We start from the raw sequence: 18,322 nt of genomic DNA on the forward strand, positions 1-18,322 counted from the left end.
CTCTTAACAGGATTTCCTGCATCTCATCTACTATTCTGTGGGATCTGTAATTGTTTCTCTGATCCACCTTTGGATTAAAGAATTAATTATTTACATGTACATCTTTTGTAATTGTTCATTTACAGAAATAGTTACCATTAAAATCAGGTTTACCTTCAGTTTGGTAAAATAATCTCATCCTAAAAGCTCAGCCAGACTTTTTTTGGGTAGTTGGTGTGATGTGCTATTTCATTTTTCACAAGCCAGTAAAGGCACTTAAATCCTCCAACAACAGCTTTGTGCTCAACGATGATGCTGGAGTCAAAAGCTTGCACCACTGAGTAGCCTATACACTGAGGAAAGGACACCTTGTTATAAGGATAACTAATTTGGTTATAGATTGCCAATGTGTTATTGCATAAGATAAAGAAAAATCAGAGCATACCAGATGCAAGTGATGCCTGCTTTTCCAAATTTTGTTTATGAGGCTCAGAGGTGATGTGGCGCTCCAAATAATCTTTGTGAAACACAAGAACCCCAACTTCAATAAAAGTACTTTGGTAGGACCTTTTTTTCTGTTGGCTTGTGCTGCCTGCGCGCATGACAAAATATTCCTGAAATAAGTAATGCCACTGATCAATAAAATATGCTGAGACTTAAAAGCTTAAAGCAAACAGTAGCTTACAGTCCTGATAAAATTGTGGCATTTGAGACCATTCAGGGTTCCACCCAGATTTGCAGTGCTTGGGATCATCCGAAATTAATGCATTATATTTAGAATCGATATTATAATACTTGACTGATACATTGTCCCACTAACTTTCTCTAGGATAGTGGGATACCTGCAGCTGGGAAAGCTGCAGATATCCCACTAAAGCTTCACTCCCATCTGCCTACACCACCTCTCTACTTGGCCCTGCCGTTTCTCTACTAACTGACATCTGGGATTGAAAATATTGCTTGAATTCTCATTTGGTGTCTAATTTCCAGTATATTCATATTAAAATTAGTGTTGGCTGCCATCTGAAATGATATCATTTTGTTTCCTAAATGAAAATACACAAAGAAATTTAGAAGCACAGTGAAAACTGTTCAAGCAACACAGAGTTTATTAACTCAGTGATGGGCTGACTTCTCTGCATTGGGTGGGTGTACTCAAGTCTTTGTCAAACAGACTCAAATTTAAATACACTGAGGGTAGCCTGATGCAATATCTGCTCGCACCCAAGGGTACCTGTGGTGCTCTTCGGCTCTTCTCATCTTGCTGGAGCTTTCCTTTTTGCTGAAGCTAGGATTCAATGTGCTTCATGGCCGGTGAAAGACAGAAAAAGTGTCAGTCAAACTGGTTATGGTAGTCCAGCTTTCCATAAAAATGTTAGTTGTACACTCTTGTTAACGTTACCTAATGTTAGTTAGTTGTTGTGTTACCTAGCTAAGTTATTGATACATCACACTTTGCACGGTATCAAGGCTACCAGCTAGCTAGTCCAACTACCCTCATAAGCTAAAATAAGATTAAGATAAGATGTAACATAATATAACCGTTTTGCAATTGCATTTGCTAGATATTATTACATGTTTTACCAATCATTTTGTGTCGCTAGCTTGAAGTTACTGCAAAAAGCTTAGCTTCTATTGTGGTTAAGCGGTTAGCATTGATAATTAACATATTTTTACATGTCTGCGGTTTTCAGTGATGTTAGATTGATGTTATTACAAAAATATTAGCTTTTGATAAACCAAGTAATTACTAGTTAAGTATTAAGTAAATTTTCGCATTAGCTTTAAAGTTAACGTTAGTGTATAAAAATGACTTTTTCCACAGGTTCCAACACTTCATTGAACCTATATCATACTCATATTGAATGAAATATTCAAACCCAGAATGTTGCACCGTATGGCTGCACCAGTAGCACTGGGCTATGTTGGGACTTAGTAGGAGCAGGTTTGGTTATTAGTAATAATCAATAATTATTAAAGGGGGGGGGGGGGGAGATGGCGGACATAAACCATGTGGGGTTACGTCATGCGAGAGTTACAGTAAAGCTACAAGGAAGAAGTTATCCTTCGTCTCTCTTCTGCAGGAAAGAGAAAGCACTGGGTTGCGCGGCGGTCTTCTTCAGATCCGGTAACGTGCTCAGTTGAAGACAAAGAAATCTCTACTCGTCCAGCGAGGCTGAGATTCTATGGCCTAGTTACAGTCATCTACGTGCAGGAGTTACTTCCTTACGTTAGCTGGCAAGGAGCTGGGAAGTGGAGTTCAAGAAGCAGCTCTGGTGTTTATACCCTCAGTGACATCAAGGCCAGGGACGGGGAATCCCCCTGGTTTCCAATGGGTCTCGTCCAAGAGTTTGACTGCTGGATTTCACACCTAGATATGAGTTGAGCAGAGCATGATGGGAATTGAAGTCTGTTTGGAATCCTTTTGTTTGACTTGGTGCCTTTCTTTGTTATCAGGATTTGTGACAGGATTTGTACAATTTTATACACATTTCCATGTAATTCAACCTGACATGTTTGGTATATTTGGAAACCTTGCGATCTTGACTAGAATATAAAATAAACTTATACAGGTTTAAACAAAGCTTGGCTGCATTTGATCCCACATGAGAAACCTTAGGGTAGAAGTTTAATTGGGCTGCTCCTCTACTAGCACCACTACCTGTCACCTGTGTAAGCTAGAAGCTTACATTGACATTTACATTAATGCAAAAGATGAACACTGCCAAATTATTAGAAATACTATACTGTACTGTATAATAATTGAGCAATGACGTAGGCTAACATAAACATTCATTGCTGTCCTCACCCATAATAAAACCCAAAGGCACAGGTCTGCCTGCATAATACTTCTTTACCTGACTTTTTTTGTCTCCTTTTACAAAGTGGAACAAGTGTTTTTGTTAGAATTCAGCTTAATTGATGTAACATCATTTCATAATTTTTGTTTTCTCTCTTTAAGAACTGGATTGGAAACTACAAGAGGTCCTTTAAAGTTTCTTCTGAGCCCCAGCCCTCAAAGTCAAACCGTCACACATGAGAGCTGTCGCCATACAATCTTCTTTGTCGGAACATTGTCAGAAACAAAGGTGAGAGACAATATTTAATGGATGCTTTTAATTTAAGTTAAGTTATATTAAAAGGTTTGTTGTAGTTGTACATAGTGGCCCTGTTTACATTAGGGGTTCACAAGGGTTGTCAAACTGATTTTCAGGATAGTATTTGGCAAGTACTTCACACTGAAGTTGCATTCATCAATGTAAGACTGCTGTGTATGTTGAACAGAATCAGGAAATTTACATGTTATGTTGTTTAACAGAGTTGTTACAGAGAAATGTGTTTCACAGCACAAGTGTGAACCAGTGTGTTGGACAGATTGTCTCTGTACGAATGTACTTAAAAAAGAGATGCAGACTCCAAAGTGTTAAGATTTCTGTGCATCTATTTTTTTTCTCAGGCACTATGAACGATATTAAGGGCAGGTGGTCCACATTAGGGAAAGATGAGAAGCAGAAATACTTTGAAGAGGCAGTAGCACTGAGGGCACAAGGGTTGGCAAAGGACCTTAGCTCTGAGATGAGGGAGCTCAAAATGCATCTGAAGCAGCTGAAGTTTGAGATTTGGAAAGAAGCTTCATTTGCTTGGCATCAGTGGTATCATTATAGTATTAGATGTAAGGATGATTGACAGCAGTTCTGATGTGAGCAGAACACCGTGACAGACTACTGGAGTGTTTATATTTAGATCCTTTCATCATTTCAAATGAATTAATCCCAAATAAATATTCCAGCTGATTTTTTAACAAGTAGGGTATACTAAATGAAATCATACGATGATATGCATACTCAAAGCATGTAATTGAAATGTATGTAATTATTATTTAACATGAGAAGGCAAACATAAGAGGCACTTAATTCTGACAACAGCTACCCTACATGAAAGAATATGCACAGTAAGACCACATGTAGTCTGTAAAAATAAAGCAGTTGTGTCAAGTGTTTGCAAGGCTAACAGCATCAAATATTCTCACACTGAAGAGATTGTCAAAGGCTTATAACACCCTAAACTCAAACTAAATTCCTACTGGTTGGGCTAGTCTATTCACATCCACTATGATTATGAGTTGTTTCTTCGGTGTATGTTGGATTTGTAAATGTATGTTTTGTCTAGTTTGTGTAAAGTCCATTATTTACTATTTTTGTTGCTGTCTTGTTTACCTAAATATTATACACTATAAGATGTCCAAGCTTCAGGCTTTGGGTGTGAAAACGGCTATTTTGTCATTTGACCACCAATAGTCTAGTTTAGAGGTGTATGAACTGAGCAGCAAAGGAGCCACTGACTTCCTTTACTCAACAAACACAGTGAACAACTTTGCACTGCATTTTAAAGATGATATTGGTTATATGAAAATCCATACAAATGGACTCAGGCCCATAATAGTGCAAAGATACATAATACAGTTTATGAAATGGATTGTTGTTGTCTGTTGTTACATTTGCAGCTAGCTCTTCAGTTGTGCTTCTGCATGCCATTTGGCTCTATGCAAAGTGGGAAAAATCAGGTAACTAAAGAATAATACAGGCCTACATGTGAGTCTTTATATAGTGCTGGGCCATTGCAAACATCCAGAACAGCTTTGCATGCTTTGCATTTTGTTATAGATTCTATATGTATCTTTAACACTTTGTTAGGGATGTGACACTATTCCTCAGTGGGAGTTTTCATGAATATAGTGGAACACATTTCCTAAAGTCCAGTTCAGACCAAAGATTCAGCTCTGTACATCTTGGCAGATAGTGAAATCATATTTGCTACTGTCCTGTGAAATATTCAAACTGTGGGGCTCAGAGGCTTAATGAGGGGTGTTTGGCTGTTTGGATTCATTGTGCTTTAATCATTACTTGTGCAAAAGCTTGTCCAGATCCGAGTCTTTGTATTAAAATTTTTGAGAGGTAAAATGGCTGACCTTAACCCAGATTAATTCAAATATATATATCTGTAATATTAGTATTTAGGCTAACACTCATGATGTATATAAAAACTATGCATTATGAGGCTTGTGTGTCTCACTTAATGGCTTTTTCATGTAGTCACTGTAAGGGATATGACATTTTAAACAAATACGCCCAGTATTATATTTACATACAATAAATATTTTTACCAAAAACAGTATGTCAGGAACTGTTCTTTGATACAGTGTCAGCAGGATCTGAGATGGTGGGTGTCAGTTCTGGTGGATTGATATGCAATACCCCAATTTTCATTTGGCATCAGTTATAACAGAATAAGCTGCCTTTGAGACATTGCTTTGAATATGTTGATGATTTCATCTAACTGGCTTCACCTCCAGAATATTTTTGTTTTTCCTTCGGTAGATCAAGGCAATTTGTGCTGTGTCTGCCACATCCTTTTTGATGACAAGAAGAAGAACGCTACAAAGAAGTGGCGTTCATGGTCTCATCAATCATTGTCACATACTGTATGTGGATTTAAAAGCAACATATGCCTTCACTGCCAGTGTCAAAACACCCTGCAAACACCCTGAAACATGTATCAATGTTTACTACATTACTTAATTTACCACATTCCAGGTTTTATCTTTTGAGTTGAGTTGTTTGATGCCCCCCACCCCATCCCTATACACACACACACACACATATATATGCACACTTCCAACCATTTAAAGGATTTAAAAATGTATTAAGTGCCTATTCATCTGTTTTATTAAAATAAACTTTATATGAATCTTGCTGCTACATTTCTTTTGTAATGATTACACTGCAGTGTAAGAAGAAAACTGTGAAAATTCAGTTCACCCTAATTAAGATTCTAATTAAGATTGTTTTGGTTTCTTTGCACCATAAATGTTGTGCCCTTTAAACTGGGATATGTAAGGAACAATAGAGTTCTATTGTATTGAACTGAGTACACATGTTGTAAATAAAAAATATTTGTTTATAAATCTTTGTTTCATCATTTGCTGAGTAGGGCTGGGTGTCGGCAAGGACCTCGCTATGCTATTCAATACAGCGGGTCACAGTATGATTTGATGTTGATATGATGAGATGCTTCACATAACTTGTCCTGCTGTTCAGATTGTTAGAATTCCCTTTTTGGATTGTAACTTGTAGGTGTTTGGCAAAATGGATATTGAAAAGATGGTTTATGGGCAGTGGTGAAACTTATGAAAACTTTGGCATACAGTTAAAGACTAAGAAAACTGGTGGACATTCATCTTATTCTTTGGAAAATGCAGTATTTTAAGATAGTTTCGGCATGAATGTATATGATCTTTACTTTGTCAGTTATTATGAAAATTCTTTCAGGTTTTTGATGCACTTTTTGATAATAGAAGGCTACGGAAGTGCATTGTGTTGTGGGCGGACTTGGTGCGTTCCACTACTGTTCAGTGGGCTTCATTCCATTTCAAATTGCCGCTGGTCGTCCGTAGCTCGAATCCAAACACCACTATCTCTGTTAAGAAATGATGTTTTATAGCCTGTGATTGTAAAATGTGAAGTTGCTCATTTAAATTTATATTTCCCAGAATATGTGGCAGAGGATATTTAATATGAAATCATCAGAAGGACCCAAAGCTTTGGCACTGCGCTCACAACTGTTTGTCACTGTAACTAAACATGAACACAAACGAGACGCAGCAGGTTTCCTGTGAATGATACACATCCACTGTGTTTTGGAGTCAGTTTAACTCTGAATATTGAACAAACTGAACAAATCAGCTTTCTTTCAGCTTATGAGGGAGTCTCATTGGGGGAGGATAAATTTCCATGTTTCATATATTGAGGTCTAAACTGTGTTGATGATCGGTTTAAATATCACAACATTATGAAATTAAGACTGTGTAACATGTAAGTATACTGTACTGGCCCAACAGAAAATATAACAGAGTGCTGTGACTATCTCCCAAATAGTTTCACGGCATTTCTCTGTTCCCCCATCGTGTGCGCTTGCCAAGCATGGTTGCCATTTTATATTGACTTGACCAAAAGTTGCAAAAGGAGCAAAAAGGATCAAAAGCAGCAGGAGACCACTGTTTGAGACCACCAACCGGACATCTTCAATGTCATGTTGGACATTTTAACTGCAATTGGAATCGGAATTTGAAAATGTAAAGTTGTGCTATTTGTATGCAGATTGTGAGACCAGGTTGAGAACATATATCACTCAAAACAAGTGTTATTGACAAGTAAAGAAACCATGTAAGATCTAGTGGTGAGGTTGCAGATTGCAACCAAACGAATACACCTCCCCTTCCAAGTGTGTAGGAGAAACACGGTGGCCTCACAAAAAATGCGAAAGGCCCTCTCTAGAGCCAGTGTTTGGATTGTCTCTTCTGAGCTACTGTAGAAATGGCGGTACAACATGGTGGCCTCCATGGAAGAGGACCCGCTCCCTCTGTAGATATAAAGGCCTCATTCTAAGGTAACAAAAACACAACAATTCTTATTTTCATGGGGTTATACACTAATCAAATCATACTTATGAATATTATATTCCATTTCTGCCAAGTGTGTTCCACAATATTCCACTAAATCTTACATACTGATCCTTTAAGGGAGGAGATGGAAATGAGCAAATACCATAGAAAGAATTTTGATGGACTTCCAATTAAAAGTTAAAAGTACAAGTACAAAAAAAAATAAAAAATACTGCCAAATACTCGCCTAAATACATGCAAACACACATTTCTTCTCTCTACTGATGATTCCATTAGGCTGTCAGCTCAGCAATCATGATGTCTGCAGCTCCTTTTATCAGCTGTCAAACTGGCTGTACAAAATTATAAAAGCAGACAATGCTCTAAAGTTTCATCAAGCATTCACATTAGGTTGGGGCACTTTGTAAAATATTGGTTTAAGCATATCAACTCAATTACAAATGGAACACATCACTTTCTCACAAAATCCTAAAACACACATGCAAAAATCAACCAGTTACCACAAACAAAGATGAGAGATTATGTTCACACAAACACACACACACACACTGACTGTGAGTTCATTATGTCTGTCTATAATTAGCAGCGGGTTGGAGAGGAAGCCATCTTGCCTCTGTCTGTCATATTATCAGATGACTGAGCACCTGACAGTCACTATGATTTATCAGCCGGATATTACATTTCCATAATCCCACTCTGACTCTGACTGTCTCTCTCTCTTTGTTGCTTTCTTTTACTCCGTCACTGTCTCTCTCTCCCTGTATGCAGCCCTCTTTTTTATTTCAATCCATTTTATTTGGTGTGATCATGGAGGGGAATCCTATTTTCCGTTGCCACCTCTCCACAGGGAGGTCAGAGGTCGGTCTACAGCTGGCAAGGTTCAGTGTCTCGCTCAAGGGCACATTAACAGGGATGATGCTTGTTAACACAGGGGTTGTTGTGGTGTGTGATGCGTGTCTAAAGCTGTCTCTGACTTTGAGAATGCACACGCAGTGAGGTGCAGACCAATGTGAGCTTCAATGCAAGTCAACCAAAACTAAAGCACATTCTAGAGCACCATGCTTTATTCGCCAGCTGTTTTCATGCCTGTCTTTCCTTCATCAGGGTGGTGCCTGAGGTTGTTTCTGCTTCGATTAATAAGCAGTCCATCGATCAGAAATGTGACTTATAGATCACAGTAGATACCAAGTGTACAAAATGACATTATCAAGCTTTACAAAATACCATTTACTCTCAGTGAATACAATTTTTTTTAAAGAGAAATAGAAATGGCAGTAAGTAACATGTAATATTATAACTATCTTTTCAATATTTTCTCTAGAAAATACAAATTTTAACCAATCAGTGGGTTTTAAGGTTGAATATGTCAATTTTTTCAGTATAACAAAGTGAGGGGGAGATTTTGGATATTTTCACGTCTAACCTAATTTGGTTCCTTTCAAACAAACTGGTGCATTTGTTTTAATGGTCCGGTTCGTTTAGGCTGATAAGAAAACAAGAATAGATATTAAGTCAAAAGCTGAACTTCTATTAACTATTATCAACTGTTAAGAAAATGATCTCCAGATCTGTTGCCTATATTTATATAAGATCGTTTTGTAACCATGGTAAGACATGTGCGTCAGCACATGAGTGCAGGGATTTTACCCAATCAGTGATAACATGAAAATTAGTTAAACCAGGGGTGTGTGTTGAACTTGTGTCATGCTCTGTGAAATGAGTGAAATGTAGCTACCACAAAGTTACTATCCTCCTCCCACGCCCACACCCTGTAGTATTACTGTACAAAATGCCTATTTCTCGCCCAGTCTTTTCCTCATTATTAAAGATATACAGTGTCAAGTTGTGTATTACCCCACAAAGTTACCGTCAGACTCTATAACTTCAAGTTCACTTTCCTTGGTTGGTTCGTTGGTTGGTTGGTTCGTCATTGTGAATACGAAACAGACCAGATCTAAAAGACAATAATGTCTTTCCCGTGGCCCACCAGACCAAATGAATCAGTTGCTCCTTGAGATGGCTATATGAGAAGCCATATTTTCACAGCCTAGAGTATATTGTTATATTTGTTCTCAAACTGTAAATGTAGTTAACAGATTGGTGTGTTAAGGTCAACTGTAGATTGACTTTATCCATATGAAGACATGGAAGAAACAAATAGCTTTCAATGCAAAAATGTTAACCTAATGTTAACGTAACCCATTTCCCACAATCTACAGCCTTTATTGTAAAGTAGCAGTGTATACCACTTTCGTCAGCTTTACTTTTAAGTTTTGCTTGCTGCACAGAAAAGAAATGATTTATCTGTATTGAAGGTTGGTTGTTTCAATATTTTGACAGTAACAAATGGATCATAATGAAAAAAGTTACTGCCATCCTCATAATCAAATATGTTTTTAATGAAATTGAAGAGCAGCTCTATAGTAGGTATAATGTATTCAAGCAGGCAATGTTAGAGGAGCTGGCAGTCTTATGAGCTAAATTAAAACAGCTCTGTGTGTGTGTGTGTGTATATGTGTGTGGTTACATCTTTGTGCATCCATAGTTGCCTCTTAATGACAGTGTGTGTGTGCGTCACTTTAGTGCTGGAGTCAGATTAATGAAGTGTGAACCTTAGAAGAGGCTAAATGAACTCACACTGTTTACAATTATCTATGTGAAGCCACACAGCACAGCGCTGCTGCAGAGTGCTTTATTAGGGAATGTGGCAACTCCAGGCTTCAAAACTATCTCTCAATAACTGTCAATTAAACAATGAAGCAGGGAAGAGAGTAAGGCGTTGCTTCAGCTACATTTGTGATGACTTTTTTTTTTAATGAGTTTTTAGATGTCTATCCATACCAATCACAACATGTAATCCATATCTGATTCCATCATGAAGTGACAGGATTGTTGAAAGGACACATGTGAGCAGAACAACATTAACATTTGTTGTACTCACACACACATTTAATGTATTACATGTATGTGTTACATAAACATTTTTTAATTGTATGTCCATACAGACTTTCTATTACTTTTTAGGAAATTTCAGATTAGGTCAACCCAAAAAAAACAAAAGAAACTAAACTGTAAATTACAGACAGTAGCAGCAGTCAACCTAGGGGAAACACTGAACTGTTTATAGGTGCATTACCGCCCCCTTCTGGATTGGAGTGTGGATCAAAACAGTTACTATATTACTATATTAAATTCTTCTAGTCCTGTGCTTTCTAAAAATTTAGTAAAATAACCCTATACCCCACATCACCTGAACTCCTCTGCAACATTTCTCGCAAACCAAGTGTCATGTGATTCTTTCGAAGTGTAACTTTAAGTGTCTGTCTCTCTTGCTGGTATCTAGGACAGTGCACAAATACATGCTCCACCGTTTCCTGTAGCCCACAATACTCACAAAAACCAGTAGAATACTTATTCATGATGTTCAGTGTACTGTTCAGACTGGTGTGACCAAATCATATCCTTGAATTCATGTCCTCCTCTTTTTCTATTGCTTCCTCTCATTTTCTTTGAATGCTGTAATATTTATTTTCTTTGTCCCACTCTTCCTGCCATTTCTTTTTCATTTCTGATTTGATTATACTTTTAACCTCAGCCTTGCTATATTTTACTGCCATATTTATTTCTTTTGTTGTTTCTGTTGTTGTTGCTCTTTTTGGCTATTTATCTGCCAACTCATTTCTGTCTACAAATATATATGCAGGAATCCACATGAATTTAACTTGTATTCCTGCCCTCTTAATTTGAATATCATTTGAGCTATTACAAGCACCATATCATGTCTCTTATCTGACTGAATGTATTTGATACTTGTCAATGCACTACTGGAATCAGAATCTATTAAAACTTTTATTGGTTAGATTATAGTGGCTTGGCCAAACCACACAACATACAAAGTGGTAGACAATGTACACCAACTACAATGAAATTCAAAGCAAAACTAACCAAACCCAAATCCCCCTATAACATGGTAGCACATGGTTCAGCCCAAGGAGTTGGCTTCAGCATTTAAGACTCCTCAACTTTCAGCCAAACCTTTTGTATGGTGCGGCAGTCAAAACACATTTAAATAAAATTGATAGAGTGCTAAATAAAGCATTGAGGATATGTGGGGCAATGAGGTCAACGTGATTAAGGCAATCCAAGTCGAATTAGGAGAAGCACCCTTAGATATAAGAAAAGATAAAGTTATGCTTACATATTGGAGCTGTCTATGGGGTGCTGTAATGAAAAGTCTACCAAAAGTGTCATTCAGGAATGTTGGGAATACGGCAGATTTCAAGGTGATGGCTGTGGCTGGGTAAAGGCTAAATCAGAGTAATATAGGCTTGAAAATATTTGCTTTAACTCCCCTAACCCTATTTGTAATGTCCCCCACTGGCTATTCCTGAGACCTAAAATAGACCTAAACATGATGGATTTAAAGAGAGAATGGGAAGACCGTGGGATAGGACCTCTGGTAAGTCATTATATAAGAAACAAATATTATAGTTATTAGATATGTATAAAGACAGGTCCAAAGATGAAAGAGATAAAGTAGGCATAGGAATATATATACCCTTAGTGAATGCTAGAATAGGAAAAGGGAAGTTTTAACGAGACTAAGTTTCAACTGTACAGGTCTAAATAAAACATTGGTTTTGCTTGGGAAAGTACATTAGATGAATGCTTGGAATGTAGAATAACAGAGAATGCAGAACATATACTGATGCACTGTTAAAGTACAGGGAAGAGAGGATAAGAGTAACTTGGAATGGAACCTTGAGGGTATTCTGGGAACAACAGGACGTACAGGACACACAGAGACTGTTACTGAATATTTGAAGGAGATAAGACTATACCATAGTGTTTAGTGAAGGTTTTTTAAAAAAAAAAATTAAAACTAATATTCAAGAATTATTTATTTACCTAATGATGTAAAGTAGTCCAAGGATAACATCTCATACTGCATACTCCAGTACAGTAGGTGGCATTATGCACCTTATAAGCAATGGTTGCAACCCACCCTAAAACCAAAAGAAGAAGAAGCCACACCTTCTGCTCCACCAGGAAAGATGTCCTCCAACAATCATGGTAACTCAAAGACAAAGAAACAATATTTAATATAACAGAAAATTGCATGTGTAACCCAACAGTGTTAAAATGTGTGCACTCCATATAAAACAAAGTAAGGTTAAAAGTGTGACTAAACTGATTCCAAATCAAACAAACTGTGGTGTTAATTGTTTGTATGTAGTTGACTGCAAATTAAATGAACCTGTGTGTGAAAGCAAACTAATGAGGTGGGCGAGTGTAAATTGGGTGAATATTACCATGGCTGGCTGTGGCCATCACAACAGGATATAATGGCTCACACTCAAGAAAACTCTTGGAGCATGTTAACTGGTTGGACTTTTATTTTCCTCAAAAATGTCGGAAGACAGGCTAAGCAGTACAGTAAGTGCTGCCTGAGTTTTATACATGTGAACTCAGAGCCAAAACACTGTAAAGACCCAGGGTCAATCTCCAGCAGCTTCACCTCTGGCTTGATTGAGATTTGGTCGGGAAGCCAGTGAGGGATCATGCAGGGTTGAATCGGTGGGGGATTACATGAACCTCTGCAGTTTTTATGCCCTCTCAGTGAAACTCCTGACTATCAGGTGAAAAGAGGAGTCATGAGCCTGATTTTACACTGCACTCTCCAGGCAACCAGAGGGAGCTGACTACAACAGAATTAGTTGATTTACATGAAAATGTGTGCAAATATAAGGGTTACCTAAGCATTTTTAAGCTTTATTTGAAATAAGTTTTTCCTCCAGTTCTCTTGTGACTCAGGTTGCCATCTACTGCACATCTTCTCAGTGTCCATTCTGCAGGCTGGTCAGGGGAATTATTAGCAACGACAGTCATGAAACAGAAAATACCTGAAAAACAAGTTTTTGTACCCAAGCAATTATTTGGTATGCATGCAGAGAATACAATAATGAGAAACGGATGAGGAGAAAAGGCTCCATTTGAGCCCATTAGGCTACTTCTTTAGAACCTTAATTTATTTAACTGCAGGCTGAGTAAGGTTTGTTAGATTGGGAGTATTTGTTAGGAAGTAGCTCCCTTTCCCAGAGATTCAGAGGCTCGTCTTGCCCTCTCTCTGGCCCATAATAATCTTTCCCATCCTCAGGGCAGCGCCAACCTTTAGGCTCCAAGATACATGGTGCATGCCAATATGTGTGTGTGTGTTTGAGCATGCTTGTGTGGGAATGTGCATACACATACCAGTATAAGCAGTAGCTAAATCCAATTGTTATGCATAATAAAACCCCAGTAAAACTCCTGCTGAGGATAACTAGCTTAGCAGATCTCAGTAGCTGCCATCTCAGCTTTTGACTCTGGTGGAATGCAAATAATTTGTTGGTTAAGGTACATAACCACATAAATCACATATTTAAATGCATTAAATGTTAAATTTGCTATATTGATTTCAATGCAAATCAATATAATAAGGGAGGATTTTCTCTCAGTAGAACTCAGTGAGTGTAAGGACCGTATCTTATGCCCGGCACAAAGTGGCACCAAGCGCAATTTAAGTGTCTTTGTTAGTTCAAGACTGACGCAGTTGTCATTTTCCCATCCAGTACCCACGTTGTTTAAATAGCAAATGCACTTGCGCCCATCTGAGCAACCATGAGTGTGTCTTAAAATGAGGTGTGCTCAGATGCATTGTTATCTTGAGGCAGCGGAGAGCAATTGCGCAATTGACCAACAAAAACCTGGTTTGAAGTCAATGGTGCAGTGTTTCACTGTGATTTTCAGCGCACATTATCAAGACAGTAATATGCGTCTACATAGGTGGGTGCACAACATGCATATACTCTGCTTGTTATACACATACACAGATGCACAGCAGTGCACAAACATGCAAAGGATTACAAATAAAAGGATTACAATGTGAAAGATTATTGTTGTGTACATCAACATATTTTAAAAAATATGTCATAATGGTAAGGCATAACATTTATCAGCATTAGCTAATCGCAGTAATGATGGATGAAATTGTATACTTGTTTGATCAAATCATGGTGATACATGTAGGTATTTAAACAGACCCGTCAGGTTGAGGGTCTCTGTCAAGACCCAGCACATGGATATCAACAACAGATCAGACATGGATTGACTTTCCTGCTACATCAATACATGAGGACATGAGGAACACATGGGGAAATAAATGATGTAAAAACAATGATTAAACTAAAGAAGGAAATAAATCTGGACAGCTCCTACCTGCTTCCAGCAGCAGGATCAGCACCTTGGAGAGCTGATCAAGTCCTGACAACTGTGTATGATGATTTTTTACATGATTAAAATTAATGATTTAATTTCTGAACAATATTTAACAAATATTCTTTGACAGTGATCAGGTTTCCATACTTTCAGCAATTAAAACCTTGCTGATTTGACATGTTACTCCATGACTGAACAAAACGATATTAAAGAAACCAAAGCTGTAATTAAAAAAATAAACCTTCAAAAAACAAACGAAAAGAAATTTGCAACAAATTAATGAACAGGATCTTAAAGTGGTGGTCTGGGGCCACGGGAGGGTCCAGGAGCAGCAGGGGCCACTGTGCTCATTATGGATCGTGCACTTCCACTTCGCACACAAGCAGATCCATTTCCTGTGCAGAGAGGCGCTCCTTCTTACTACTTGGCAAATGCACCATTATAATAGCAATCCACCAAGGTGCAAGCACACTGGGCTTTTAAAGGGAATGGGAGATGACACTTTGATTGGTTTATTGCGCGTTACCCTCCAAAACAAAACATAAACTAGCAAAAGTGGATTTGGACACACTTCGATATGCACTTGCGCCGTGCGCTTCAGACCATGCGCTTTGGATCATTAAAATAGGGCCCTAAATGTCCACAATATTAGTAGTAGACAGAGAGACAGACACCTAGAAAAACAAAGGTACATCAAATCCTTTTAAGCTACAAGCTGAAAAGGATCAAAATAAAGTTTATTTTATTCAAAAATTTAAAAAATCTTGATAGATACTGCATTTTCCCTAGTATTTCATGATGGTGGTCCAAATGCAAAGTGCAGTATCTGCCTTTTTTTTTTTTTTAACAAATAATACAACTAAAAAGGCCATAAAAATGAAGGCATTCCATCCTCTCTATTTGTTACACAGTTTGCCAGCCAGCCAGCCAGAAAACATTCAACCATTTTTTTCTCAACTTCACTGCCTCTATAGTTATTGCTCTCTGCCTTTGTAGAGCAGAGCTGGCTGCGATTTGCTCCAGTGGATAACTGGTCAAATTTAGATGATATGACTTCACACTGAGATGCCATTATTTACTATATAGATTCCTCAGGCCAGACAGCAATGTGCTGGTCACAGGTTGTATTGTATTTTCATGACTGGAAAAAATCATTCTCATACTCGGCTCCATCTGCTCTGTCCACCTCCATACATCACCGACAGGAGAACACCTGTTCTTTTCAAAGAGTATGCTGGCAAATGTAGAAAATTATCAAATGAAGTAGAATTAGTTGAGTCATATATAGAGACAGACAGTTTTCTCAGTAAGGATTGTAAGAAATCATACACCAAACCTGTGTGTTTGTGTGTGTGTGTGTGCGTGTGTGCTCTGCTTGTGTGCAGAAGGAACATCTTGACATACCCATTTATTCCTGGTAAGCTCATGAGCAGAGCTATTTGGACATCTACCTCTATGGCAGAACCAAACAGACTAATCTGTCACTCTGTTCATATATTTATTCATCGTGAAAGCTTTAATTTGGCTGATTGCACTTTGTGATGAAAAAAATGACACTCAATGCTGTTAGATTCCACCATTATAGAAAGTGATAGATAGTGCACAGTCTCCCTTCAGTCTCCAACTTAAAGGGTAATAATGCTAACATTTAATGATTCATATAATTACTTCTATGGCTATGGACAGCCAAATCAATAATTGTGAACATGAACAGCTCTGGCCTGAAGCAAGAGTCATCAGAGACAAGAATCTAATAACTGGTGTCATCAGAAGAAGAAGCCTGGAGCTGCTACAAAAACAATGAACAGGAAGCTAATGTTGCGGAAACAGTCGTAGTACACAGTATGATTGAACTGAGACATCAGCACATATTCTGCCTTGTTACATTTTACAAGTAAAATAAAACTCAGATGGGATTTAATGCACAAAGAAAACTCTGTAGGAACACAAAAGGTCATTATACTGTTTTACATGAGTAAAGCAGCATTTGAACTGAAGTCATTTCTACTTCTGGGATGAGTTGCCTTTCGTTCATTGGAGACTTCTAAGCCAATTCACACAAAATAAAAGAAGTCTTGCAGCTTTAAAGTGGTGCTGCAGATACTTACAGTGTCTCTCGACATCACCGTTCATTCTTGAATGTAACCATTAACATAATACCATCCCAGCCTGCTACTGCAAATCATTCACTATTAACCAAAGCTGTTTAAGTGCCCTTCTAGTCTTTGTAAATAAATTGCAGGTCAGTTGCAAGGCTTTCAGGTCTCTCAATGCTGAGGCTTTAAACTTGACATTTTTCCTTTAAAAGCTGTTTGAAAAGTGTGCACAGCCAAAACAAAGTCATTTGAATGCATAGGCCTAATACTTAAATAAATGGAGGGAGCATAGCCTACAAGCTAGTTCAGGCAGTCAACCTGAGCTGTACTGCTACATACACTCATATGATGCCTCTCTCTCCATATAATCTACCAAATACATCCTCCCAAATTGGAGGTCTATTTAAGCTGCAAAATTTCCCATTTCTCCCTCAGCTATGCCTATGCTGCTCTGCACCACAGTATTGCTACCTGATCATTCAGACCCACCACCACCCCAGCATCTACCTGCAGGCTCCAGCTACATGAAGATGTTTACTCATCAATCCCCAATATCTCCGTGCAGATGTATTCTGCGGGGAGTGATGAGGTCAGGGTCTAGATGCCAAACTCTAACTATGTTCTGCCTGCTGTAAATAAACATTTGAGACATGAGCTGTGTGACTGAAATAAGGTACATTGCCATACAGGCCTCGTATGTTGCTGTCTTATTTATTTTCTATTTGTTCCAGGATGTTACTCAACACTCAAGTTCAGTCAAGTCTTTAAGGAGTCAAGTCTCAAGTAAGTCGATTCTCCCCACTCACCACGCACCTCACGCATTCACCAGGCGTACACATGTTTTTCTAAAGCACTCTGAGGGTGATGTGATGAGGTGGAGATGAAATAGAAGCTGAGAGATGGAATCTTTCAGTAAAACACTGTTTAGGTTGATAACCAGCTACTTTTTTTTTTTTTTTTTGCGTGTGTTTACAGAGAGATTTGAAAAATGCCAATTAAAGGCATATTAATAAACATATAATTGATTAATTACTTAATTTTATCATTTTAATTTACATAGCAGTCAACATTTTATTTTGCTGTTAATATTCTTTTTATTCTATCTTTAGTTGTGTCACACCTTGTAAAGTTGGTAAAGATATGAGCGTTACAAACTAATCATTGATTACATTTCTGAGATATCACTGCTGATGATAGTTTACAGGTTCCATGTGATGAATTAATGATATAGATGCTATAAAGAGCTGCACAGCTGTGTGTAATGGTCATGTGTAATGACAGCTGTTCTCTTGTTGCAGAACCTCGCTGGTGCAACACAATCGGTGAAACGGCATTTCTTCTTTCTTGTTTGTTTCATTGACAGCTGTACAGACTGGTGGAGCAGGCAGCGAACTGATATGAAAATGGCTGGTTAAGGGTGTGTCTTCATCCATTTATAGCTCATTGTTGGAGTGGAAATGAGGTTCGTGCAGGTGTGTCCAGTTCCTCAATGACTGAGATTTATAAAACAGAACTATGCATACGCACA

The 18,322-nt window shown here is 38.0% G+C and overlaps 1 protein-coding gene and 1 long non-coding RNA gene across 2 annotated transcripts; both read left to right on the forward strand.

Moving 5' to 3' along the window:
• Window positions 1-1,980: 1,980 nt before the first annotated feature.
• zgc:113176 (uncharacterized protein LOC554708 homolog) lies at window positions 1,981-5,913 on the forward strand. The gene is given in 4 exon segments (XM_044364536.1): window positions 1,981-3,068; window positions 3,437-3,609; window positions 4,218-4,482; window positions 5,358-5,913. Coding segments are annotated over 3 exon segments (603 nt in total). The 5' UTR covers window positions 1,981-3,068; window positions 3,437-3,441; the 3' UTR covers window positions 5,528-5,913.
• Window positions 5,914-12,416: 6,503 nt separating this feature from the next.
• Window positions 12,417-17,730, forward strand: LOC122991041. The gene is made up of 3 exons (XR_006405518.1): window positions 12,417-12,514; window positions 17,230-17,383; window positions 17,526-17,730. It is a non-coding gene; the product is annotated as an uncharacterized LOC122991041 (long non-coding RNA).
• The last annotated feature ends 592 nt before the right edge of the window (window positions 17,731-18,322 follow it).

This window comes from Thunnus albacares, chromosome 10, assembly GCF_914725855.1.
Source record: "Thunnus albacares chromosome 10, fThuAlb1.1, whole genome shotgun sequence".
Lineage (NCBI taxonomy): Eukaryota > Metazoa > Chordata > Actinopteri > Scombriformes > Scombridae > Thunnus > Thunnus albacares.